This window comes from Salmo trutta, chromosome 20, assembly GCF_901001165.1.
Source record: "Salmo trutta chromosome 20, fSalTru1.1, whole genome shotgun sequence".
Classification (NCBI taxonomy): Eukaryota; Metazoa; Chordata; class Actinopteri; order Salmoniformes; family Salmonidae; genus Salmo; species Salmo trutta.
The window spans coordinates 42,780,016-42,807,828 of record NC_042976.1 but is presented as its reverse complement, the minus strand read 5'-3'; the positions used below and the strand labels follow the sequence as shown (position 1 = coordinate 42,807,828).

The 27,813-nt window shown below is 41.5% G+C and overlaps 1 protein-coding gene across 6 annotated transcripts; it reads left to right on the top strand.

Moving 5' to 3' along the window:
* LOC115156104 (protein Wnt-6) lies at nt 1–27,813 on the top strand. 6 transcript variants are annotated; one of them, XM_029703410.1, is made up of 5 exons: nt 1–486; nt 6,165–6,277; nt 6,385–6,605; nt 23,386–23,696; nt 25,058–27,813. In XM_029703410.1, exons 3-5 carry the CDS (start codon nt 6,407–6,409, stop codon nt 25,517–25,519), a joined length of 972 nt encoding a protein of 323 aa, XP_029559270.1. In that variant the 5' UTR covers nt 1–486; nt 6,165–6,277; nt 6,385–6,406; the 3' UTR covers nt 25,520–27,813. The 6 variants fall into 6 exon arrangements, with proteins under 6 accessions (XP_029559270.1, XP_029559269.1, XP_029559271.1 ...); XM_029703409.1 differs by having other exon boundaries at nt 6,160–6,277; XM_029703408.1 differs by lacking the exon at nt 1–486 and adding an exon at nt 2,052–2,137.

Genomic DNA, 27,813 nt, shown 5'->3' with positions numbered 1-27,813 from the left:
AAGTCACATATTGATATAAATAGCAGGGAATGTATTGCAGGAATTCCAAAAATGTAAGGATAAACTTTTGTAGGCATATTTATTGGATTAGGTCAAATGTAATGTATTGCACTCAAAGCTGGGACATGCACTTTCTGCATGTGGTTAATAAAGAGACACTTCAAACTTGATACAAAATTGCATAAAAAAAAACAAAATACACACATCAGTCTACTTTGAATGTTGTCCTACATCTGATCATGAGTTTACTGTAGGTCACACACCAATTTAAAAAAAAACAAACATAATATTTGATTGAATTTCTGCTTTGTCACATGACCCAAGGTTGCTCTGCTACTGTTTGATGCACTTCAACCTACCATACATTGAGGCTAAGCCAGATATCACTTCTAATGATAAACGGAACTATCGCTACCGTGACACACCTGCGGTTTAGACAAAACTCTTCCGTATCTCACCTTTGAAGTTGGAGATAAAAACAAAAAGGTACGAATCAAAGAGACCTGGTCATGAGATAGACAAACGGCTCCTCTTCTTTACGCTCTGCTGTGCGGGGCTATCGAGAGAGAGACATGAGCAATGTAAATGAGACTAGTGCTATTACCTGTTTGCTTGTGTCTGTATTGTGATTGATTGCTTCACTGTATTGGAATGCAGAGGTGAATCTTTGACGGGCTACAAGAGAGCGGAGATCTTGAATTTCAATTGGGATGCCATTGGCCACTCTAAAGGGAGATATAAACATGGCAATGATACCTATGTAAGGCATGTATGACACATGGGCACAACGTGTCATTTTGTCTTGAAAATATTGTAAATAATTTATTAATGACTAATATGACAAAAATAGAATGTGAACTCAGCAAAGAAAAAGCCCTGAGGGCAGGTGTTTCGATAGATTAGGGCCTATAATGGAAACATTATAAAATAGATTTGAGCACAGATGGAGGTAATAGCCTAGATACATTTAGGCTACTTGGCCTAAATAAAAATATAGATGAAGGGATGAGCAGAAACACATTATTTGATATCAGTCTGTCAAGAAATAGTTTAGCATGTTATTGCCTTTCTACAGCTGTTGTAGTTGCAATGAAAGTTGTGTTTACTGGTCTATTAGCCTACTTTATTATAGAAAAACAGGTGAGGGGATACATAGTTTCCCCAAAAGTATGCATGTTTACGTTATCAACAGATATGGGCAAATATGGCAGAGGTATGCCTATTTGCAACACCTGAGATGAGTTCTTCCATTCCCGTGAGGTCTTATTTCTTTACTGTAAACACGCAAGGGAAATGTTTCTCTCTTTCTCCCATTTCACAAAATTCCCTTGTGCACACAGGCTCGTCCAAGTAATTATCCAGTTTTTCTGAGCGACAGTAAGGATTTCACTTGCCCTGAAGCAACGTCATACCGGGTTGGAGATGAGCGCATTTCTTATCCAAGGAAAATACGTTCCCACTTGAATACGGGTGTGGGGGGAAGGTGGGTGCACGAGCGCGCAGACACCTGGGTAAACTTGTGCGCTTTGACTATGAACAACCATTTCGATGCCGAGCAACGCACAAATCCAACCAATGTTACCAAGGCCAATACAATTTATTACTTTTGCGTTATAACGTCAACATTAATTGTCCACACGGAATCTGCTGGGTCATTGGGTTTACTTTTCTGCCCAAGGTCTGGCTGCATCCCATCACCCCCGGGCTGTAGTATCCTTGCTGCCAGATTAAAATCGCTGTGCAATTGGAATTTGTGTGTTTTAGTTAAGACGTGCTTGTCACTTCTTCCTCTGGCATTTGCGCTTTGAATCTGTCTGCCAGAGAGAGGACTATGAAGAGGTTAACACATTTCACCACGGATGTTTCTTCCCTCTTGACCGAGTAATCGAACGTTAGTGATGCACCCAAAGCGGAGTTCAATGGATTTTTTGCGCGTTTCGTGGAGGTTCTAAATCCTGCAGATCACCAATTCTGCAGGACGCCCCAAGAAAACAACAACACATTAATTGACGGCTCTAATTTTTGAACGTAACTTTTTTTGTTAGGATACTCTCATCATGACGATTCTATTATCTCGGACTCAACTTGCCCTGTTTTTCATTCTCCTATGTCCGGTCAATATCATTGGGTTATGGTGGTAAGTCATGCTACATACAATTAACATGTGCTTCCAGTTTAGTTGCAAATGGAAATGAAGTTTCCCAGAATGAAGTGTTTCTGTCATCTGATGTTTTGTAGGCTAGGTTATGCACGCGTGTCCATGTTTTTGATGTTGTGTCCATGTTCTGCATATTGCACTAAAATACAATTCTGGATCCGACTCTATTGATACAACCACTATTCAAATAGCCTTGTGTAATAAGTGTCATAACATGGTAACACGTTTTATGACCTTGACCGCACTGTGAAGCTTTGTCTTCAATTACTTTCCAATTAAAGATTGTGGTTTTCTTAACCTCTCACCATATTGCAACCTTACTCAAAGAAATTGTTACGATTGACAAAACAATCTCTGTCAGTCTCCCAACATTTCTTCATTTACCACACAATATTTTTTCTATACAGCATTTTTATTGTTGATAACAAACGAATCTATAAAATGTGGTTAATAAGTAAATCAAAAAGTAAAATAAAAACGAAAGATCCTAACGTTATGCCTTGGCTAGACAGAAAGATGCAGCTGCAACTTTTGGAGGTCTGCCTTTGTCTGTAGTAAAAAAAAAGAAGATATTAGTGCTGTCAGAGTTGGAATTTTAGGTGGACCTTGAGGCAGTGCCTATATGTCATCATAAAACAATTCTTTGTTCAGCACTCTGAGATGTATGAGACTTAAAAAAGACAGAGCCAGATTTGTTATTAAGTATAATACATTCATTTGAGACATGCACATCTGAAGGGGGATGTTTAGATAAATAAAACCATTTCATGTTTGCATCTCATCCAATCTCGATAATAGCCAGCTATTAGTACTGCTGAACTGTGAACATCTCTCCTCTAAGACAAAATTGGAGCACTCAGGTGAGCACACCTGGAGGTCCTGCAGTTTGACAGGACAAAGATGCTTTCTGTTGAGAGCTGGGCATGCCATCACACTCCTGTCTCTCTACCCCTTGTCTTTTGAAGCAAATTATTGTCAGCGTGACCAGACAGACGGGATGTAATTTGTGGGGAAGATGAAACGTCCAGAGATAAACCTCTTCTTTTAGAGCTTCTTTGATTAGGCTCTAATCATTTGGACAGAGAGCAGTGAGACCAGAGAGTGTGGAATGCCTTTGCAGGTTTCAGGACAAGTAACCTCCTGATCCTCCTGGGTAAGTGTGGGTCATAGTCTGGCAGGCAGCCAGGAGCGTGGCCCACAGGTATGCATATAGCGTGTGCCATTCCCACTCACCCGGCTTGGAATGGGTCCTGGGCCAGTCTACAGCTCTGCATCACCTGCAGAGAAGCACTTCATTATACCAGATCTTTATTGTTCTCACTCCCATTTCAAAGCAACACATCTTTCTGGAAAATTGCATGATATCCAATCCAGGCCAGAGAGATGGGATCAGATAAAGATTGAATGACAAGGCTTGGCCAGGGATATTATGTACACTGTTTAACCACAGAGTATGTGGCCTCTGCCGATTTCCAGACGTTGTGGATTTTTCAGTGCACACGTAGGCCTCATGCTATCCTCACTTATTGCAAGACAAACATGTGACAGACAGCAGCGGTGCATCGGTGTCATGCAGGACCCCGGGTTCCAGTCACTTGATTTAGTGTTGAGTTCTAGCGATGATTGGGCCATGGCTCTGAGCCACGGACCACAGAGCTGAACCCAAGCCACTCTCTCTAGCTAGCGATCCAGCCTTGTCGTGACTGACTTCATATCCAGCATACTTAGAGGATTAAGGAGGATGAAATTCACTCGTTTGCAAAGTGGAAAAAGGCCACATATCTACGGCCATGCAATTCATAATGTAACTTGAGGTACACGTACAGCTAGAAAAACGGCTTATCTCCAAAGGATCATGTCGGCCTACATTGAGACTGATTATTTGGATACTTGTCCTTTTATCAGTGTTTCCCGCTCTATTTTGGTCTCTGGTTATCTCTATGCTATTTAATGCGAAGCGCTGCTTAGAGGCCTCTTGATTGCATAGATGGCGATACATCCTCATTTATGTTATGATTGGACTCTGTTTCATCGTTATCATGTCCAGGGGCTTTACTGTGACTGATAAATCAAAGGAATACAGACACATTGCATGGACAGGGAAGATTGATTGCTTGATTTTGTAGTTCCTTTTATGTGTGCTTATAAAGAGCCCTATCCTTTATATTCAACACTAATAGCATCATGTTCCTCTTAGGATCCTGTTCAGGTTAGCGCTGGTTTGGATTAACGCTGGAACACAGTATGGTGGTCAAGACAGACAAATGTCTTCATCTACATATTGCTGGAACCATACTCAGACTTGGTCAATGCCAGTGTTCCGGGCCGGCCCCACGGTTGCTAGGGGGCCCGACAAAAGTTTTGCATTGATTAATATTATTTTTTTTTAAATGTTGAACTCAGTCCGTGTCTCAACTTAATGTTGAGAGTTAGAATAGTAGACTACACAAGGTGCAATTTTGAAATTTGGTTACGCAGCAGTTTTTCCCTTGTTATGTCAGTCACTGACAATCACTCAATTAGACCATGTCAGCAATATTTTTGTAGATTGGTAAGTTAGTTTAGCCAGCTATTAAATATTGACCCATGGCAAAATGAGCAGGATTGCATGAAGTTTGTTATAAAATAGCAACATTTTCTCCGCCCCATGAAAAAATGGGGGGGGGGGGGGGCACACAACAACATTTTGCCTAGGGCCCCCAAAAAGCTAGGCACGGCCCTGTCATTGTTCAAGCTGCATCAGCTGCTCATGTGATATTCAAGCATTTCTTTTGAATTGGGCTAGGAGGGTTTGCCTTTGGCTTTAACAATGACATAGGACTTAGAGAAGAAACTCTGTCCAACACGGGCTGCTATTTTTTACGAGTCTACACCTACTGCAGTAAATCCTGGTCCCTTATTTTTGTGAGCAGCTCGCTGAGCCAATTTCAAACTGTGATCCTAGCACACAGATTCACGTAGGTTTGAAGGCCATGACACATCAGATAATCAGGGGTTGCTAAGGACTGCATCTGCAGATCTTAATTACACAGGGGTGTGGATTTATTGGAGTCAGATCTGTGTAGGAATACTAGAGCGTGCTTGAGATGTATTCCCCTGTAATTCGTTTCTATGGAGACGTTGTCAATACATTGAAGGATGTCTGGATCCCAGAAGTCGTTGACGCTGGACTGCCGGAGTCAAGTTCTCACACTTCAGCGGAGATAACTCACATTGTGGGCATTAAGTTGCTTTTCACTCCCCACTTTTAGGACAATGTGAATTATTAGGCTTTTAAGAATTTCTATTTGCTTAATCTGTGCAGCCATTATGCTATTTTTCAGTCTTTCAAGGACAAGTGTACAGCATGTTGCCAATTCAGTTTGTAGTTTTCCATGACGCTATAACTAAAAAAGGTACATCTAACTGTACAAATTATTTGTATTTTGATTGAATCACAGATATACAGTGACATTTCAGACATTGATATATAAATGGTTTCTACTTCAATAAAGTAATTGACTTACCGGAGATGGGATGCATTACATTTTAAGAGCAAATGTCCTGTGTCTCATGCTTCTTATCAGACCGCCATGCTAGGGATTGGAAAGAGCGCTTGTTTGACTTCTTAAAACAAACTCACGAGGCAGATGAATGTTATTACTTAGAAAGATTAGCTGTGACAGGGGTGAGTGAAAAGCAATGAGGTATTCTCACTCACTCCTACTCCCACATAATGATAAAAATGGACTTGAGGTTTACAGATCACATCAGCTGAACTGGAGTCAGAGTTATTGAATAGAGGGAACAGGGGGATAGGGCTGTTCTCACATTATGTCATAGCAACTGTCATGGGAAGTACTGGCGAGAGTTCACAGTGTTGGACCTGAGGCCCGTACTCCCATTAAGAATTGAAATAAACAATTTACCTAAGTGTAAACATACATCTGTCAACGCGATGTAAGAAACACAGCAATTAAGATGCAACTTTCTCTCTCTTTTCTATGTTCCCTGACGATCAGCACAGCTTTACTATTTCTCTCCACACCTGAAATGTCTTTTTTGCACAACTATGTGATGTCAAGTAACCAAACTGCCTGATAGAAGAACACGTTCATTTAACTTTAGTGCTACTTCTAGGTAAGATACTTCTCTGAAATGTAACAAGACCTCATAATAATGTTATGCCACTGTAGTATGACACAGGAGTTGTAGTCACATTCTATGTGTTGTGTGCTTCCCTGTAGGGCAGTGGGGAGCCCTCTGGTTATGGATCCCAACAGTATCTGCAGGAAGACCAAGCGACTAGTGGGAAAGCAGGCCGAGCTGTGCCAGACCCAGCCAGAGATTGTCCACGAGGTCGCCAAGGGTGCCAAGCTGGGTGTACGGGAGTGCCAGTACCAGTTTCGCTTTCGCCGCTGGAATTGCACCAGTCAGAACAAGTACTTTGGCAAAATACTCCAACAAGGTGAGTGAGGACTTGTCGTTGTGGAAATAAATAGGAACCTTTAATAATTACCCCCTAGTTTTTCCAATACCTCAACACACACGCTGCCTGACATGGAGAATGATCATCTAAGTGCCTTTCTCATGGTTCAAAAGTGTATCACTTAGGATGTGACCCTTGACCCTTTGAGTGCACAGCCAATGGCCGCACATCAATTTCAGGTCTGATCCCGAGTACAGTGGAGAACAAGGCCATCTGTTGTATGTTTACAAGACAGATTTACACTTGACTGCTCCTCTTTTGCATTAAATTGCACACTCCAAATGATGTCCTAAATTGCTTCTCATAACCATTGATCTCTAACATCAACGGTGCTCTTTGAAGTCAGAAATAAAACTAATGTAGTCTGCTACTATGCAATTATTGTCCTGCTTTTTGTACGATGTCTCGTCCTTTTTCACCTTTCAGTTCGTGGTTCATAGAGACCATTCTGTGTGTACCAACAAGGAAGTGTTTTGTCAACAAGCCACCATTTACATCCAATACAGTGTATCCTTTATCGGTTTTATCTTCTTAACTATTTAGCTAATACGTGGCCTTTAGAGGATGTCATTCATCTTCAAAACAATTAGAGTGCTAACATACCGCTGGCACTGACAAAATTCCTGTTCTTGATCGTCAGCAGGAATGGTTCTGGGGGGGGGGGTGCCCCTGAGACAACAATTTTGGATCCCCTTGTGGCCCCCCTAAATGTGGAGTATGAAATCATTTTTACTTAACAAATTTTTGCCATCGTTCTTTTTTTACATCCGTTATTAGACAGCGGCAACGCGGAACACTAATGATTATGAACATGGTCTTTTGCCTGCTAATGCCTGCAATGCAGTGAAGAAAACGATATGACAACAACAACGTCTAATGTAACTGGCCCCTCTAACAGTACAACTGGCCCCAGCTTGGCCCCCCCCAGTTGAAATGGTCTAGAACCGCCACTGATCGTCAGTAATCTGATAACAAGAAATGCCTATTCTAACTTTCACTTAAAGATTTTCTGTCTCAAAGAACCTCTACTTAGTTCTTAAGACTAAATTCTGAGTTAAACATATCTCATGCCATATAAGCAATTCCAGACGAAGCCTGTAATCTCCTGTGGCAAAGCTAAGTATTCTGCGGGTGCTTTAACATAATTTTGGTCGCACAATGAGGGAGATCTGGGTATTAAGATGATACCTCCTAAAGTGCTAGATTACATACGTCATCTTCCTGAAAACTCTGGTTTGTAACTTTCCTGTTTTGTTGCTGAAGGCCAGCAGAGGGCAGAGTGCCTGTGGTGTGGTATGTGACCACTTATTGGACTGATCAGTTCATAGACAGTCTGATCTGAGTAGCATCTTTGTGGCTTTAGTTGAGTGTAAATTGAGTGAAGAGATTTTGCTGTCAGGATTAGGCTACAACATTAGCAACTCCTTTCACTGAGAACTAGAGAACTCGGAGAAACTGCTAGGTAAAATGGTAATTAATCGTAAATTCCTCCATGTCTTTAGGTAAGGCTTAAGTGCTCCTCTGTTTTGAAGCATTCAGCACAATTATCAAGATGTACCACTAATGACCATTTGTCAGTGCAGGGAGATCTGCAAAGACAGGTTCACTTTCTCACATGCACGCGGTGGGCTGGGGCTGCTGCACAAAGTAGCTTACATTATTCTCCCTTTGCAAAAATAACTTGAGGCAATTTTTTTCTATATTTAAACATATAAACCAGAGCTGTTGTTGTGTTGACTTCTCGATGCCAGAGGTTAACTGCGATCCCTGCTGGCTGCTTTGACATGTTGTCTCATGGTTATAATGAAGTAGTTAGACGTGCTCAGAGACAATATATGGTTGTGATTAGATATAATAATCATAATATAGTCTGAATGTAATTTCTATTGCCACCTCAGGAATGCAACTCAATATTAATTTGTCAGAATGTTCCTGCTTCTGTCTGCTTCTCTGTCAATCATCATTTGGGAGCTTTGCGTCGCCTGGCTTGGCGGAGATGTTTTCTCCAGACTCCTGGAGAGAAAACAACCACCACACATTCTAGGTCCTTCAGTAGTCCTTCCTTATGAATGTGACACACTTAGCTTGAGTCCAAAATGGCATCCTATTCCCTATATAGTACAATACCTTTGGGAAAAAGGTGTAATTTGGGACACATACTTATTATTATTATTATTATTAGTACCCTTTGCCTTGATGACAGCTTTGCACATGCTTGGCATTCTCTCAACCAGCTTCACCTCGAATGCTTTTCCAACAGTCTTGAAGGAGTTCCCACATATGCTGAGCCCTTGTTGGCTGCTTTTCCTTCACTCTGCGATCCACCTCACCCCAAACCATCTCAATTAGGTTGAGGTCGGGTGATTGTGGAGGCCAGGTCACCTGATGCAGCACTCCATCACTGTCCTTCTTGGTCAAATAGCCCTTACACAGCCTGGAGGTTTGTTGGGTCATTGTCCATTTGGCCACTTTGAAGAATCTCAAATATAAAATATATTTTGCTTTGTTTAAAACCTCTACGGGCTAGGGGGCAGTATTGAGAATTTTGGAAAAAAATATGTGCGCATTTTTAACTGCCTCCTACACCAACTCAGAAGCTAGAATATGCATATTATTGTTTAGGTTTGGATAGAAAACACTCTGAATTTTCTAAAACAGTTTGAATGGTGTCTGTAAGTATAACAAAAATCATATTGCAGGCAAAAACCTGTGAAAAATAGATTAAAAAAAATGAGAATTTTGTGACTGTACTATTTAGTGTCATTGTTTTAAAGATACCACAGTGAGAAAGGATTCAGTTCGCAACTCCTACGGCTTCCACTAGATGTCAACGATCTTTAGAAAGTTGTTGGAAGCATCTGTCATGAATACAGACCGAATTAGAAAGCTTACAAGTTGACACGTCATCACTTCATTTTTTGCGCCTGCGCATGAATCTGAGAAGAGTGTCTTTGTCATTATCGTTTATTCTAGACACTTGATAGGTTGTGTGAAAATATTACCGATGTTTACTGATGTTTCACGTTAAAAATGGACCAAAAGATTAATGCTAAACAACGTTTGACATGTTTAAACAAACGTAAATAGATTATTTACTAGGTTTTCTTTAGCTTTTCGACGTGACTTTACACTGCCCACCTCATTTTGTGGGAGCCTACTGAACGCTAACTATTTGGACATAAATTATGAACTTTGTCAAAAGAAACCACATTTGTTCTGGACCTGGGATCTCTGGCAGCGCCTTCTGATGGAGATAATCAAAGGTAAGGGGATATTTAGAATGTTATTATCGATATTAGATGATGCTAATGCTAACGGTATAGCTTAGCTTAGCATATAGCTTATTGTTGTTAGCATAGTACCCAGTTTATGCAAAATGTGATTTCCCAGTAAAGTTATTTTGAGATCTGGCCATTCGGTAGCAATTACGAGATGATAATATATTATTCTTTGAATGACAATATTATAATTTACCAATGTTTTCGAATAGTAATTCCGTGATTTGTAATGCTGGATTCACTGGGTGCATTCGAGCCGAAAAAAATTCTGAATTTCACCGCGACTGTAAATGCTGTTTTTGGATATAAATATGAACTTGATGGAACTAAAAATGCATGTATTGTATAACATAATGTCCTATGAGTGTCATCTGATGCAGATTGTCAAAGGTAAGTGCATAATTCTAGCTAGTTTTCTGTCTGTTGATGCCCTTCTTTGAATTGGCTAAACATTACACGCAGCTATTGTCAATGTACTCTCCTCACATAACCTAACTTTATGCATTCTCCGTAATGCCTCTGAAAATCGGACAGCGTGGTTAGATTTAGGAGATATATCTTTCAAATGGAGGAAAATAGTTGATTATTTGATTATTTGAAATAATTACTCTTGCAGTTTTGAATTCCCCGCCATGGTCACATGACAATGAATCCCAATACCGGGATTAGATCCTGCCCCCTGGCCTCAACAGGTTTTAACACCTTTTGGTTACTACATGATTCCACATGGGTTTTTTCATAGTTTTGATGTCTTCACTATTATTCTACAATTTAGAAAATATAAAAATAAGGAAAAACCCTTGAATGAGTAGGTGTGTCCAAACTTTTGAGTACATTCGGAAAGTCTTCAGACCCCTTGACTTTTCCACAATTTGTTACGTTATGGCCTTATTCTAAGATAGATTAAATAGTTTTCTTTCTTCATCAATCTACACAGAATACCCCATAATGACAACGAAAATACCGTTTTTTTGAAGATGTTGCAAATATATTAAAAATAAAAAACACAATCACATTTACATAAGTATTCAGACCATTTACTCAGTACTTTGTTGAAGCGCCTTTGGCAGTGATTACAGCCTCAGGTCTTCTTGGGTATGACGCTACAAGCTTGGTACACCTGTATTTGGGTAGTTTCTCCCATTTTTCTCTGCAGATCCTCTCAATCTCTGTCAGGTTGGATGGGGAGTGTCGCTGCACAGCTATTTTTAGGTCTCTCCAGAGATGTTTGATCGGTTTCAAGTCTGGGCTCTGGCTGGGTCACTCAAGGACATTCAGAGACTTGTCCCGAAGCCACTCCTGCGTTGTCTTGGCTGTGTGTTTGGGGTCATTGTCCTGTTGGGAAGTGAACCTTCACCCCAGTCTGAGGTCCTGAGTGCTCTGGAGCAGGTTTTCATCTTTCCCTTGATCCTGACTGGTCTCCCAGTCCCTGCCTCTGAAAAGCATCACCACAGCATGATGCTGCCACCACCATGCTTCACCATAGGGATGGTGCCAGGTTTCCTCCAGACGTGGCGATTGGCATTCAGGCCAAAGAGTTAAATCTTGGTGTCATCAGACCAGAGAATCTTGTTTCTCATGGTCTGAGAATCCTTTAGGTACCTTTTGGCAAACTCCAAGTGGGGTGTCATGTACCTTATACTGAGGAGGGGCTTCAGTCTGGCCTGTACCATAAAGGTCTGATTTGTGGAGTGCTGCAGAGATGGTTGTCCTTCTGGAAGGTTCTCCCATCTCCACAGAGGAACTCTGAAGCTCTGTCAGTGTGACCATCGGGTTCTTGGTCACCTCCCTGACCAAGGCCCTTTCTCCCTGATTGCTCCGTTTGGCAGAGCGGCCAGCTGTAGTAAGAGGATTGGTGGTTACAAACATCTTCCATTTAAGAGTGATGGAAGCCACTGTGCTGCAGACATCTTTTGGTATCCTTCCTCAGATCTGTGCCTCGACACAATCCTGTCTCTGAGCTTTATGGACAATTCCTTCAACCTCATGGCTTGGTTTTTGCTCTGACATGCACTGTCAACTGTGGGACCTTATATAGACAGGTGTGTGCCTTTCCAAATCATGTCCAATCAATTGAATTTACCATAGGTGGACTCCAAGTTGTAGAAACATCTCAAGGATGATCAATGGAAAGAATGCACCTGAGCTCACTTTCGAGGGTCTGAATACTATTTCAAACAAGGTATATATAGTTTTAGTTGTTGTTGCTTAAATAAAAAATAAAACACTTTTTCCGCTTTGTCATTATGGGTTATTGTGTGTCGATTGATATGGACATGCTTTTATTTGATCAATTTTAGAATAAGGCTGTAACGTAACAAATTGTGGAAAAAGGGAAGGGATCTGAATACTTTCCGAATGCACTGTACCTTGACTTGGAAGAGTTCCAGTGTTGGATAGTCATAGCCAGCTAGCTAACATAGCATCCCTCTATGTTTGACCCGGGTGTTTGAGTAGGTTAAACTAGCTAGCTGCATTTGCTAGCTAATTAAGTGAAAGTGACAAAAATGACTAAATCTCTCTCTCTCTTTCTCTCTCTCTCTCTCTCTCTCTCTCTCTCTCTCTCTCTCTTGCTCCTCCATTTTTGAATGAATGAATTTGTTCAAAACTGTTCAACTGTTGTCTTTCTCTCTCTTTGAGTCAACTACTCACCACATTGGATGCAGTGCAGTGCTAGCTGGCTGTAGCTTATGCTTTCAGTACTAGATTCATTCTTTGATCCTGTGATTGGGTGAACAACATGTCAGTTCATGCTGCAAGAGCTCTGATAGGTTGGAGGTTGGAGTTGCTATAATTACTGTGTAAGTCTATGGACGGGGGTGAGAACCATGAGCCGCCTAGGTTATGTATTGAAGTCATTGTGCCCAGAGATGGACGGAAGCTAGCTGTCCTCCAGCTACACCATGTTGCTACTCTACAGAGTGCTGTTGAGGCTACTGTAGACCTTCATTGCAAAAAATCATGTGTTTTAATCAATTATTTGGTGACATTAATATATTTTGTATAGTTTTATCTAAAAATGATATGTATTATATTTTTATGAAATTCGCTGAGGAGGATGGTCCTCCCCTTCCTCTGAGGAGCCTCCACTGATATACCTACTCACCTACTCATTAATAAGGAAGGTTTTTCTTTAGATGTACTATTTTCTACATTGTAGAATAATAGTGAAGACATCAAAATGATGAAATAACATATATGGAATCATGTAGTAACCAAAAAAGTGTTAAACATCGAAATATATTTTAGATTCTTCAAAGTAGCCACCCTTTGCCTTGATGACAGCTTTACACACTCTTGGCATTCTCTCAACCAACTTCATGAGGTAGTCACCTGGAATGCATTTCAATTAACAGGTGTGCCTTGTTAAAAGTTAATTTGTGGAATTTCTTTCCTTAATACGTTTCAGCCAATCAGTTGTGTTGTGACAAGGTAGGGGTGGTATACAGAAGATAGCCCTATTTGGTAAAAGAGCAAGTCCATATTATGGCAAGAACAGCTCAAATAAGCAAAGAGAAACAACAGGCCATCATTACTTTAAGACATGAAGGTCTGTCAATGCAGAACATTTCAAGAACTTTGAAAGTTTCTTCAAGTCGCAAAAACCATCAAGCGCTATGATGAAACTGGCTCTCATGAGGACCACCACAGGAAAGGAAGACCCGGTCTTACCTCTGCTGCAGAGGATACATTCATTAGGGTTAACTGCACCTCAGATTGCAGCACCAAATAAATGCTTCACAGAGTTCAATTAACAGACACATCTCAAGATAAACTGTTCAGAGAAGACTATGTGAATCAGGCCTTCATGTTCGAATTGCTGCAAAGAAACCACTACTAAAGGACACCAATAATAAAAAGAGACTTGCTTGGGCCAAGAAACACGAAGAAACACGAGCAAAGACCGGTGGATATCTGTCCTTTGGTCTGATGAGTCCAAATGTGAGATTTTTGGTCCAAACCCCCGTGTCTTTGTGAGACGCAGAGCAGGTGAACGGACGATCTCCGCATGTGTGGTTCCCACCGTGAAGCATGGAGGAGAAGGTGTGATGGTGTGGTGCTTTTCTGGTGACAGTGTTTAGAATTCAAGTCACACATAACCAGCATGGCTTCCACAGCATTCTGCAGCGATACACATTCCCATCTGGTTTGCACTTAGTGGGACTATCATTTGTTTTTCAACAGGACAATGATCCAACACACCTCCAGGCTGTGTAAGGGCTATTTGACCAAGAAGGAGAGTGATGGAGAGCTGCATCAGATGACCTGGCCTCCACAATCACCCAACCTTGACCTAATTGAGATGGTTTGGGATGAGGTGGAGGAAAAGCAGCCAACAAGGCCTCAGCATATGTGGGAACATCTTGAAGACTGTTGGAAAAGCATTCCTCATGAAGCTGGTTGAGAGTGTTAGGTTCTGAAAAATGGAGTGAAAAACTAACGGAGAACTAGTCAAAGCTCAAACCAAGTTTATTCACCCAATGGTTCAAACAGCTGAAAGACAAAGACATATTTACACAAGCCCTCCTTTGCCGTGTCTCCTCCTTACACATCTGGACAGCCAATGCATCTCTGTTGCTAGACAGAATTTAGTGATGCGTGTTCTTTCTCACTTCATCTGACCTGACCTTGGCCCAAATTCCTCACTCCTCACCAACTCACGACTGTCCAAAACATACAGGAAGGTAGCTCTCCAAGAACAGGGTTGGACACCCCTGATCTGATCTATGCGCACTCCCTTCAGATATGCCTCGTTTTATATTTGTCGCCTCATTCTTGTCCATTGCCTGCTCCATTTTACCTCGTAGGTCTCTATTTTTCCCTTTTTCCAGTTTTATCCGCTGCTGATAAAATGCCATGGTTAGGACGCCTGTGTAATGTAGTTTGGTCCGTTCTCTGATTTCAATATTCCACACTACGATTGCATCCTTATACTCTTGGCTGGTTTTAAACTTTCCATCTACGGGATAATGTGTACCAATTTTGTCCAATTTGGCTAATTTTCCCCACCATTTATTTGGTTCTTGGTGCTGGTCATATGCCTTTCTAATGCTTCTAATGCTTTGGTAACATTTTGCCCTTCTACCCATCCCACTCCGGGAGTCTCCTGGCTTCTAAAAGCCCTATCCATTAACACTGACTCGGCGTCACCCCCCAACGGCGTTGAGTAGTAACAGCTTAGGCTATCAATAGTTTGGTCACTACTCCATACTACACCTTTTGGTGCTGGATGATACTTTTGTGTCTGTCAATTCACCTAATCTGTCATATTTCCCCGCACCACTAAGGCATAAACCAATCTCTCTTTACTGCTACTGCTACTACACATGAATAATCTTCAAACGTTCATACACACACGCACACCCTTTGGCTTCACGGCCACTGTGGCTGGGACTTTCGTCCCTCTTTCAGAATTCCCCCACTAGGGACCTGTCCTTCACGGAACCTACCCTACACTGTAGTGACACTCATGGATCTCGCAGAGGAACACCCCCACTCTGGACCTACCCTTACGGAACCTACCCTACACCATATATTTACATGGATCTCGCAGAGGAACACCTCAACTCGGGACCTAGCCTTATGGAACCTACCCTACACCATATATTTACAACCGGTCGTAACACAATGGGACTTCTAAATAAACTCAGGCTTTCTAGGTCCGTAGCCTATTATTGTTCAGCCTACGATTCTCATCTCCCGAAGATATCAAAATGAGTGGTAACAAAAGTATTCATCCCCCTTGGCGTTTTACCTATTTTGTTGCATTACAACCTGTATTTTAAATAGATTTTTATTTGAAATTCATGTAATGGACATACACAAAATAGTCCAAATTTGTGAAGTGAAATGAAAAAAATTACTTGTTTCAAAAAATTCTAAAAAATAAAAAACGGAAAAGTAGTGCGTGCATATGTATTTACCCCTTTGCTATGAAGCCCCTAAATAAGATCTGTTGCAACCAATTACCTTCAGAAGTCACATAATTAGTTAAATAAAGTCCACCTGTGTGCAATCTAAGTATCACATGATCTGTCACATGATCTCAGTATATATACACCTGTTCTGAAAGGCCCCAGAGTCTGCAACACCATTAAGCAAGCGGCACCATGAAGACCAAGGAGCTCTCCAAACAGATCAGGGACAAAGTTGTGGATAAGTACAGATCAGGGTTGGGTTATAAAAAAATATCAGAAACTTTGAACATCCCACGGAGCACCATTTACAAAAATTGAATGAATATGGCAGTACAATAAACCTGCCAAGAGAGGGTCGCCCACCAAAACTCACAGACCAGGCAAGGAGGGCATTAACCAGAGAGGTAACAAAGAGACCAAAGATAACCCTGAAGGAGCTGCAAAGCTCCACAGCGGAGATTGGAGTATCTGTCCATAGAACCACTTTAAGCCGTACACTCCACAGAGCTGGGCTTTACGGAAGAGTGGCCTGAAAAAAGCCATTGCTTAAAGAAAAAAATAAGCAAACACGTTTGGTGTTCGCCAAAAGGCATGTGGGAAACTCCCCAAACATATGGAAGAAGGTACTCTGGTCAGATGAGACTAAAATTGAGCTTTTTGGCCATCAAGGAAAACACTATGTCTTGCACAAACCCAACACCTCTCATCACCCCGAGAATACCATCCCCACAGTGAAGCATGGTGGTGTCAGCGTCATGCTGTGGGGATGTTTTTCATCGGCGGGGACTGGGAAACTGCTCAGAATTGAAAAATGATGAATGGTACTAAATACAGGGAAATTCTTGAGGGAAACCTGTTTCAGTCTTCCAGAGATTTGAGACAAGGACGGAGGTTCACCTTCCAGCAGGACAATGATGCTAAGCATACTGCTAAAGCAACACTCGAGTGGTTTAAGGCGAAACATTTAAATGTCTTGGAATGGCCTAGTCAAAGCCCAGACCTCAATCCAATTGAGAATCTGTGGTATGACTTAAAGATTGCTGTACACCAGCGGAACCCATCCAACTTAAAGGAGCTAGAGCAGATTTGCCTTGAAGAATGGGCAAAAATCCCAGTTGCTAGATGTACCAAGCTTATAGAGACATACCCAAAGAGACTTGCAGCTGTAATTGCTGCAAAAGGTGGCTCTACAAAGTATTGACTTTGGGACTTTTGAGGGGGTGAAAAGTTATGCTCGCTCAAGTTTCTTGTTTGTTTCACAATAAAAAATATTTTGCATCTTAAAGGTGGTAGGCATGTTGTGGAAATCAAATGATACAAACCCCCGCAAAAATCAATTTTAATTCCAGGTTGTAAGGCAACAAAATAAAAAAATGCCAAGGGGGGTGAATACTTTCGCAAGCCACTGTAGGTGTAGGAACTGTGCCTACCTTATTATTTTTTGTGCCGGCTCCTGCTCCACTAATTTGGACTCTCCAGTTTGACAAAAACTTGTGGTGAATCCTCCCGACAACACCAACTGTTCGTTTTTCATTCCGTTTGTCAGAACTTAACGGACAACTAGTCAGAACTCAAACCAAGTTTATTCACCCAATTGGTCAAACAGCTGAAAAGAGAAAGACATATTTACACAAGCCTATATATTTATACCTTCCTCCTATGCTGAGGCTCCTGCTTACACATATGAACAGAAAATATATATTTTTTTAAACTTGAATGAAAAGGTGTGTCCAAACTTTTGACTCGTACTGTATAAATATACACTACCGGTCAAAAGTTTTAGAACACATACTCATTCTAGGGTTTTTCTTTATTTTTACTATTTTCTACATTGTAGAATAATAGTGAAGACATCAAAACTATGATAGAAAATAGTAAAAATAAAGAAAACCCTGGAATGAGTAGGTGTGTCAAAACGTTTGACTGGTACTTGCTTAATTAATTTGATTAATATTATGGTGTTTCTATTCCAAGAAAATGTTTAAAACCCTCTGGGTTTCCGTTAGGATGGAATGGAAAATATGGCGATGTACAACGTGACGGTCGGGAGTACAGTACTGGGCTATTTAGCTAAAGAATCCCTGTTTTGTGCAGGAGACCGGGGTTCAATTCCCTGACGTTGAGGAAGGAGTAGGCTGTCCTTGTAAATAAGAATTTGTTCTTAACTGACTTGCCTAGTTAAATTAAGGTTACACTAACTTCAATATGCTCTTTAAATAAATAAGACCTACACCACTTTTAACAGCACATTACTCAACAGTAGTTTGCCTTTACCTCCCTTATCTCACATCATTTGCTCACATTGTATATAGTCTTATATATTTTTTTTCTACTGCATCATTGATTGTATGTTGTTTTACTCCATGTGTAACTCTGTGTTTTTGTATGTTGTCGAACTGCTTTGCTTTATCTTGGCCAGGTCGCAATTGTAAATGAGAACTTGTTCTCAACTTGCCTACCTGGTTAAATAAAGGTGAAATAAATAAAATAAATTTAAAAAAGTAGTGAGACTCATGTCGCCTATGGTAGGTCTGCAGTATATCGAAAAATATGATGTGACTCTCCGCCAATAATTACATATAGATGATTGGAGGATATTTCTGTAATTCAGTGATATTTATTCCCATAGTAATTCGTTATGGATCCCATTGTGCGCCACTCGGGAGCCATGAACAATATGACCAATATATATTGTCCTGCTAATTACAGGGTTAATAAAATATCTGTGAGAATATCCAATGAGCTTTTATATCATTCTGAATTAATAATAATCACTTTGTTTAAAAAATAACAATATTTTGGAGATTATTTTGTTTTCAAATAACGTAAAATGAGGGAGAAAAAGGCCATTCTTGAACATGGGGTGAGACATTGTTACTAATTTGTAAATAAAGCCAGTTTGTTATTTAGAATTACTTATTTCTGTTTTTAGAGGGAGAGAAACCAAAAACCTACAATCATCTCATGAGTTTCCCAGTCGAGGGCGGCACGGGTATGTAGCAACACAGCTTGCACTGCTATGCAGTGTCTTAGACCGTTGCGCTACTCAGGCGCTGTATAACGTGACCGGTCATGAGTGGCCTACAGTACTACAGTAAAACCAAAATAATCCTAACAAAATAAAATAATAAAAACCTTAGTGTAACAACAGTTTTAGCAAGTAATACTGAAGTTGTGCACAATTATCAGTTTCTATTTAGATTTAAGTCACCCATTCATTTTCAGTTAGAGACAGAGTAGGATCCAAAAGCATAATCAGTGCTCTAACTCCCCCTTGCGCTGGTCTGGAGCAATGAAGTGGTGACGCAGGGTACCGTACTAAACCACAAATGACCTCTAAGTCCCGAAGCCTAATCGCAAAACTGTTAGTGGAGCAACCACTGTATGCTGAGCACTTGTTGGCTGCTTTACCTTCACTCTGTGGTCCGACTCATCCCAAACCATCTCAGTTTGGTTGAGGTCGGGGGATTGTGGAGGCCAGATCATCTGATGCAACACTCCATCACTCTCCTTCTTGGTCAAATAGCCCATACACAGCCTGGAGGTGTTTTGGGTCATTGTCCTGTTGAAAAACAAATTATAGTCACACTAAGCACAAACCAGATGGGATGGCGTTGCTGCAGAATTCTGTGGTAGCCATGCTGGTTAAGTGTGCATTTGAATTCGAAATAAATCACAGACAGTGTCACCAGCAAAACACCCCCACACCATAACACCTCTTCCTCCATGCTTCACGGTGGGAACCACACATGCGGAGATCGTCCGCTCACAAAGACATGGCGGTTGGAACCAAAAATCTCAAATTTGGACTCATCAGACCAAAGGACAGATTTCCACCGGTCTAATGTTCATTGCCCTTGATTCTTGGCCCAAGCAAGTCTCTTCTTTTTATTGGTTTCCTTTACTAATGGTTTCTTTGCACTAATTCAAAGCATTTATTTGGGCTGCAATCTGAGGTGCATTTAACTCTAATGAACTTATCCTCTGCAGCAGAGGTAACTCTGGGACTTCGTCTCCTGTGGCGGTTCTCATGAGAGCCAGTTTCATCATAGCACTTGATGGTTTTTGCGACTGCACTTGAAGAAACTTTCAAAGTTCTTGAAATTTTCCGCATTGACTGACCTTCATGTCTTAAAGTAATGATGGCCTGTCATTTCTCTTTGCTTATTTGAGCTGTTCTTGCAATAATATGGACTTTTACCAAATAGGGCCATCTTCTGTATACCACCCCTACCTTGTCACAACACAACTGATTGGCTCAAACACATTGAGAAGGAAAGAAATTACACAAAATAACTTTTAACAAGGCACACCTGTTAATTTAAATGCATTCCAGGTGACTACCTCATGAAGCTGGTTGAGAGAATTCCAAGAGTGTGCAAAGCTGTCATCAAGGCAAAGGTTGGCTACTTTGAAGAATCTCAAATATAAAACAATAATTTGATTTGTTTAACAATTTTTTGGTTACTACATTACTTTATAGTTTTGATGTGTTCACTATTATTCTACAATGTAGAAAATAGTGCAAATAAAGAAAAACCCTTGAATGAGTAGGTGTGGCCAAACTTTTTACTGGTACTGTATATACAAAAACAAATTATTTAAAAACATACTGATTTAACATTGCACACATTCCTCTCTGAATGAGATGAGATATTGTGACATAATGTCATAATAATGTCAATGAAATTATCCCAGTTGGACATGGGATAAATTGGATAAATATAAATGAACATTCATACATTTTCCATACCACCAACACTTAAAGTCATGTACTATATCAGTCTCTCACTGCTCCACTGGGGCAGACAGTTGTTAAGCTTACAGATTTTTCATGTATTTTCAATACAATCCTTTTTTCACACCTGTGTTAAGGCACAGTAGTGTGCATCCAGTGAACACCAATGTCCAGCTATAGTCAGAATACTCTTGAACATTCCTCTGGCTCGAAGTTGAGGGCTTGAGAGGGGCTTATGGCCTTGGCCTCTGCATGATGAAAGAAATATGTGTTTTCGCCATTCAGAGATCAACAGAGCAGCTGCATTGAGTCAATTATCAGATTATAGTAAAAGCTATGCAATATAAGGCTATGCATAATTTTTAAGGTGGAATGTGTATAGTTTTGGAGTAAGTGTATTCGTCTATTTTGTGCATCTTTAGGGATTTCTTGGTGTGCTCACTGTTCTATGACTTAATAGAATGGATTTCAGGTATTCTATTAGATATGTGCTGTACAAGACTTGACTGTGACACATGGAAGCAAAATCAATCACTAAAAAGTATTCACACTCGTCAGGCTTTGTCACATGTACAGCTATAGAGAGGGGCCCTGGGTTCCCTAAATTTTTTTTTTTTTACCTGAACCCATGCGTCATTGACTCAAAGATTGAGTATTAAAAAAAGATTAGCTAATTCCTCGTGAAGCCCCTTCTGGCACCAAGTGATCTCCCAGGCAAGCCCAGGCGTAGGCTGCTGGAGAAGTTTGGAATTTTTGTCTTGGAGGAAATTATAAAAGGGTGTTCAAATCAAGAGATATACATTTTCATAATCTCCTCTCTCTCATAGTCATGTAACTGGGTTTTTATCATCTTAGTCAAGAGGGTTGGTCACATTGTACAACTGAACAGACACACTTTTTGATTGTGTTTGTAATAAAGTTTCGTTTAACTTTATGAATTGAACGTCTTCTATCCAATATAGATATGATGATTGCATTACACATTGGTGTAGTAGCTAAAGACGAGCGAAGCTAAGGGAAATAGCTCTTAACTGAAACAACACTGTAACTTGCCTAGACATTGAACTCCTTAGAGATTCGGGGGGGGGGGCTAAACAGTTGTCTGCAGTTGTTTTCTCCAGTTACACCTCTCCTGCTGAAACAGTAAACAGGTGTGACTGTTAGACGTCTCCCTTCAATCCCTCTATGGACGCTTCTAAAATGGCACCCTATTCCCTATGCAGTGCATTACTTTTGACCAGAGCCTTATGGGCCTTGGTCAAAAGTAGTGCTCTTTAAAGGGAATAGGGTGCCATTTGGGACACAGGCTGTATGAAACCTCCTGCAACAGCAGCTGACATGACTGGCCTAAGAGGAGTCTCAACAGAAGTTATTGAATTAGTCAGCTCTACCCCTTCTGTACACTCAATTGGCCTGGGAGGAGAACATTTGTTTTCCCCCCCAGATCTATACAGCTGGTTGAACCTGAGAACAAACAGTGATGGTGTGTGATAGGGAATGGCCTGCACAATGCACATGACAGGCAGGCAGAGAGGGGCTTTATTGGCGCAGTATGTAGGGAGGACTGAGGAGGAATCAGGATGAGGTGTGTTCAGGTGGGATGTTCTAGGGCTGGAGCTGGGGCTGTTCAGGTGACTGTCAAAGCTGAGCTAGGCCGGACTGGGCTCGGGCTAGGCTGGATCTGGGATGGGCTGAGGCTGGGGCAAGGCTCGGGCTGAGCTGGGGCTGGGGCTGGCAGGGAGACGCCACACACACAGAACAGGCCTGTATGGAGCCATCACTGGGTGTGCAGACAGGCAGCTGGTATTCATATCACAGGGTGCTGGTCTGCAGGGCCCTCGCACGGCACCGATTCTGTTTCACTAGATTTAATGAATCCCATTCACTGAATCATGCGATATGGAATTGGCACAGGGCAGAGCGGTGACTGCACGCTCATGTCTTCCAGCTCCAGAAAATAAGTCATTCATTTTAGCCTCGACACAATGGACTGCTAACTGCCTACCTCCCTTCCCCCAGTTCCTGAAAATATAGCAGCTAGAAACAGTGAATAGAGATGTTGTCGACAACTGGCCTAAAATACACCTGGATCTTTTCCAAAGTAACAAAGAACAGGGGAATCTGCAGTTGCAGCTGTACATCCCTCTGGGCCAGGGTGGTAAGCCCCCCTTTTACAGAAATAGCCTTGCAGCTGTGTCTGAGATACCAGGGGTATTGAGGATTTACCCCAGTGTTTTACCCAAAAGGATCCGACCTTTCTGTTTCCATCTACGCGGGCCGGCACCCGTGTCTCGATGGGCCTTGGCTCCAGCGGGCCTGCTCTAACTTGGAGCCAAGGCAAGGCCCTGGGTACTTTTCTGCTTGGATTAACATATGAATGGCTAACTGTGAACTTTAACACCTTCGCACAAAGCAACAGTCTTGAATGCTGCAGAGGTTGTTGGTTCTTCTCGCCACAAGTCTGTAGTGTCACACTCTGGATTGAAACACAATAACACTAGGGCCTACATTAGCATAAACACTGGCGGCCCACTCATTTGTAGGCCGTCATTGTAAATAAGAATTTGTTCTTAACTGACTTGCATAGTTAGAGGTTAAATACAAAATAAATCAAATAAAAATTGGAAAAGCACTAAGTGCCCTGGGTCACTCTTTGTTCACTCCTCTGATGACAATCCTGTGTGTGTGTGTGTGTGTGTGTGTGTGTGTGTGTGTGTGTGTGTGTGTGTGTGTGTGTGTGTGTGTGTGTGTGTGTGTGTGTGTGTGTATGTGCGTGCGTGCGTGCGTGCGTGCGTGTGTGTGCGCGTGTCTGTGTGATCTTTCAGATATCCGGGAGACAGCGTTTGTGTACGCCATCACGGCGGCTGGGGTGACCCACGCGGTAACGCAGGCCTGCAGTATGGGGGAGCTGCTGCAGTGTGGCTGTGAGGCGACCAGGAGCAGGGCTCCCCCCCGGCCTGCCTCCTCCTCCACCACCACCTCTGGCGAGGGAGTCAAGTGGGAGTGGGGCGGCTGCGGAGACGACGTGGAGTTTGGCTACGAGAAGTCCAAGCAGTTCATGGATGCCAAGAGGAAAAAGGGCAAGAGTGACATCAGGACGTTGATCGATCTCCACAACAACGAAGCAGGACGACTGGTACAGCGAAACGTTTCTTTTTTTAATAACGGGTGTGGCAGTCCCACTCCTTTCACACTTCTTCATGCTTTATTACAATGGATATATATAGGTAGGAAAGAACAGTGGGTCGAATTCGAACCCATTCTTGCAGTTGCACAGTGTTAATGTGCCCCAGAGGCAGTAGCTTATAGAGCGCCAGGCGGTGGAGCTAACTTTTTAACATTCACTCCAAACACACTTAATCTCATATGTTTTATTTGACCTGTGCTGATATAAGCAAAAGTACCGGCGATGATACTTCAGAAATGTTTTGGATTATGTTCACCTGATGCTTACTTTTTTTTTTTTTTTAACAAAGATGAAAATTAGGTTTAGACGCTGAAAGTCTTAATTGTCTAGCTGAATGTTCCTCCTTTCATCCAATGCATCATCCAAGACAGCCTCTAGCCATAGTTCTATAACACTGTAAACTGATACTTGAACAAAAAATCGTGTTTCTGAACAGGGAAACAAGTGTGTGCCACACAGTTTGTTTTCAAGCCTTTAAGGCAAGCAGTAGCTGCTAATATTTCTCCTTATAAAACGGTGATTTTCCCAGCTCTTTATGAAGGACTAAGTACATGTATGTTGACAAAGTGAAATATTGAAACACAATGACTTTCTTGTTGATAGGGAGAGAGGAACATTGCAACGTTGATCCCGTAGTATTTTTTTCAGCAACGGTGGCAAGGTTGTGTATGGTGTGGTGCATTGCTACTAGCGTTAGCGCGATGACATGCTAGCTGTTCCCATATACTTCCAGTCATTGAGCCAACGACTATCCATTTAAAAGCGAGTCTCGGCAGAAGCGGTGGAAAGAATTTAGCAGCGGTGGTCCATCGCTGCTAAATGAATATAGGGGAAACACTGACTCAGTTTGGAGGTTGTCTGCTCTTTTGAGAAGGTAATTACAGGTTATTGCTCTGAATCTCCTGGGACTTGCTCACCCTTGTCAGTATTGCTTCATCACAGTATGTTACACTGTCACACAAGCCAAAACCTTTCCAAGGGGTCAGAGACAGGTAAATGGGGAGGAGTGGCTGTGTAGTTTGGCCAATTATAGTCTCAGGAGGACATCTTTGGAAAAATAACATACAAGAAGCAAAGGGAGCCCAAATGTAGAAACAACAACGTGATCTTAAAGAGCTACTAAGAGGTTAGAGCAGTGCATGCAGCCAGAATGGGTTAGTTAGCACAAGTATAACTGAATGATCTCTGTTCTGTTCTGTTGTCAAGGTCTGGGAGCTCTGTGAAGGCCAGAGGCAAGAGGGGGAGGGTAAATTCCTTCTGTATAGCGTCTGCTTTTATCTCACCTATCTATCTCTGTGTCTTAACTACAGGCGGTGAGGAATTATATGAGGACTGAATGTAAATGTCATGGCCTGTCCGGGTCTTGCACACTCCGGACCTGTTGGAAAAAGATGCCTCACTTTCGGGAGGTGGGTGATCGCCTGCTGGAGAGGTTTAATGGAGCTTCCAAGGTGATGGGAGGCAACGATGGCAAGACCCTGATTCCTGTGGGCCAGAACATCAAGCCTCCGGACAAACAGGACCTGATCTACTCGGCCGAATCGCCCGACTTCTGCTCACCCAACAGGAAGACAGGCTCGCTGGGCACGCGGGGCCGCATGTGCAACAGCACAGCCATGGACGTGAGCGGCTGTGACCTGCTGTGCTGTGAGCGTGGCTACCGAGACGAGACGGTAGTGTTCGAGGAGAACTGTCTCTGTCGCTTCCACTGGTGCTGCGTGGTGCAGTGTAAGAAGTGCTCAGTGAGGAAAGAGCTCAGTCTCTGTCACTAGCATTACCACAGAGGAACTTGGCTGGTTTCAGGCCTCTTCAGCCTCACAGGAATGATGCACTGAGATCAGGCTCCCACAGTTCACTTCAGGAGCACGCTGAAAGATGAATGTCTTATCTAGGATCATCTTGGGCAGACAGCTGCAGTAACTCTCCTCTCAAGCTGTAGAACAGTCCAGAATGGCCACTACTTCAGTGCTCACCACATAGAGCTCTATGACCCTGAACTTAGGCTCTTTTTAAAAGTTACGTTTCAGCTCCCAGAACTTTCTAGAGCAGAATGCTGGGGTCCCATGTCATATAAGACAATCAGAAAGTTTGGTACTATTCTCAGTCATCTGTACAGAGCTGTTAGCCTCTAAAGCAGTGGTTCCCAAACATGTTTGCACAGTGAAGCACCTCACCACAAGTCTTTAGAATTAGCCATTGACCCAGAAAATAGTATAACAACTGCTTCTAGCCTCAAACCCAATGCTAAGACCCACTAAGAACATGGGGGCCAACAACCCACCATTAGGGAAACACTTTGCATAGTCAGTTAACCATGTAACTACCAGGGGTGACTATTGGGAAGAAAAGATAACGACTTTGCGTGTGGGAAATAAAACTATGGTCATGGTGATAAAATATTTTCCTATGTAACCTAAATGTCCTTCATGTGAAAGGTAAATGGACATGCTCAACATGGAATACAGGTTTTTTTTGTATCTAGCACAAAATGTATAAAAAAGGGAAATGTGGGGTTGTGTTTTTGGAAGACGAACCCCATCTTGTTTCATGGTGAGGAGCTGAACTGACATCCGAGACTATTATTTATGAACATTTTATGACAAGACTACTCATAGTGATAAGGTGAGGAACGTGCCTACCATCTCTCTGAAAAGCACTTTGGATATGGGAGCTATCTATGTAAACCATATGTTACATTTTGGTTTTGTTTGTTTGAGTAGTTTGCAAATGGAAAAATATGTTCAGACTTTTTTTGTATGAGGCGCAGTATCGAGAAAGTATGATATTATGTTTATCTGTTTAATATAAAGGGCTTTTGTAATGCACTTTCAATTAAATCATTTGTTACATATAGTCATGTTGTGCAGAATAGCCAGTCACAATCACATACAATGCTGACAATGAATCCATACATTTGTCTCTTTGATAAGTCAAGCTTGCTGAAGTGAGTTGGAAGTTAGAAAGACCATTTATTTTGACTCTCTCCCTACATTCTTTAGAATAGGCAGATAAGATCTCCTTGCTTGTTTTTTGGGGGGAAATAAAGCATTCACTGTGATTAATAATAATAACGATTCCTCGTGAATTGTGTTGTACCCAAACGCGCTGTACATTTTCTGTTTATGTGCATAGCTGTAAGTTATTCAAATGTACTGTGTCGGACCCTTCTTTTAGAGTATGTTTGTTGTTGCTACTTACCTTTCAGGGATCTGTAAGACAAGAAACCGTTGGCAAAACAAAGAGAGAGTACGATGAGAGATCACATCGCGATAATTTATTGCCAATATACCATGGTTTATGACCAGATGATTTCTTGCCAGAGGGTTCATAGTTAATATTGTTACCATGACAGTAACTACACACTGCACAGGATCACTCTATTCTCCGAGCTACTAGCTCTTTCTGTGGAATCAGAAACATTTTGTGTTTAATTTAATCTAAATACAGTTTTTGTACAAAGGAATATCACTTTAAGGGAGAAAGACTTGGTCAAATTGAACTATTCTGACTGAGATTTACTACAATATTAGGCATTCTTTACATACAGTTATGTTAGCAGTAGAATTGATCACTTTACCATGTTACGTGTGGGTTGTAGTCGACCAAATTATGAAATCAGACCAAATGTGACATTTCATATGTGAGATATATGCATGACTAAGCAAGGTCTTGGCCTATCCATTCCCCATAGAACAACTTTTGGACTTGTTGGGCTGCCAGGAGCGTTTTACTGTTACTGTATGTATGTTTAAACAGCCCTTGTCAAAATGGAAGAAGGTTGTTTTGCTGTTTTCTGGATTCAAAGCAAGACACAAGTTTAGAAAACATGATTTTGTCATGGAATGTTGAATGATTTAAAGATCATTTCTCAGCATTTGTTTTGATTCTTAGACATAATTGTGATACACTCATACTTAGTTGTTCATTGATTAAACTTTTATTATTCTACAAAGGTCATTTCATGTCCATTTAGTTATTTTCCAGTTACAGTATTTATATAAATTTAAATAAATTGACAATTGAGTTTCTGCATTTACTATACAAATAAAAAGTAAACTGTTCACTC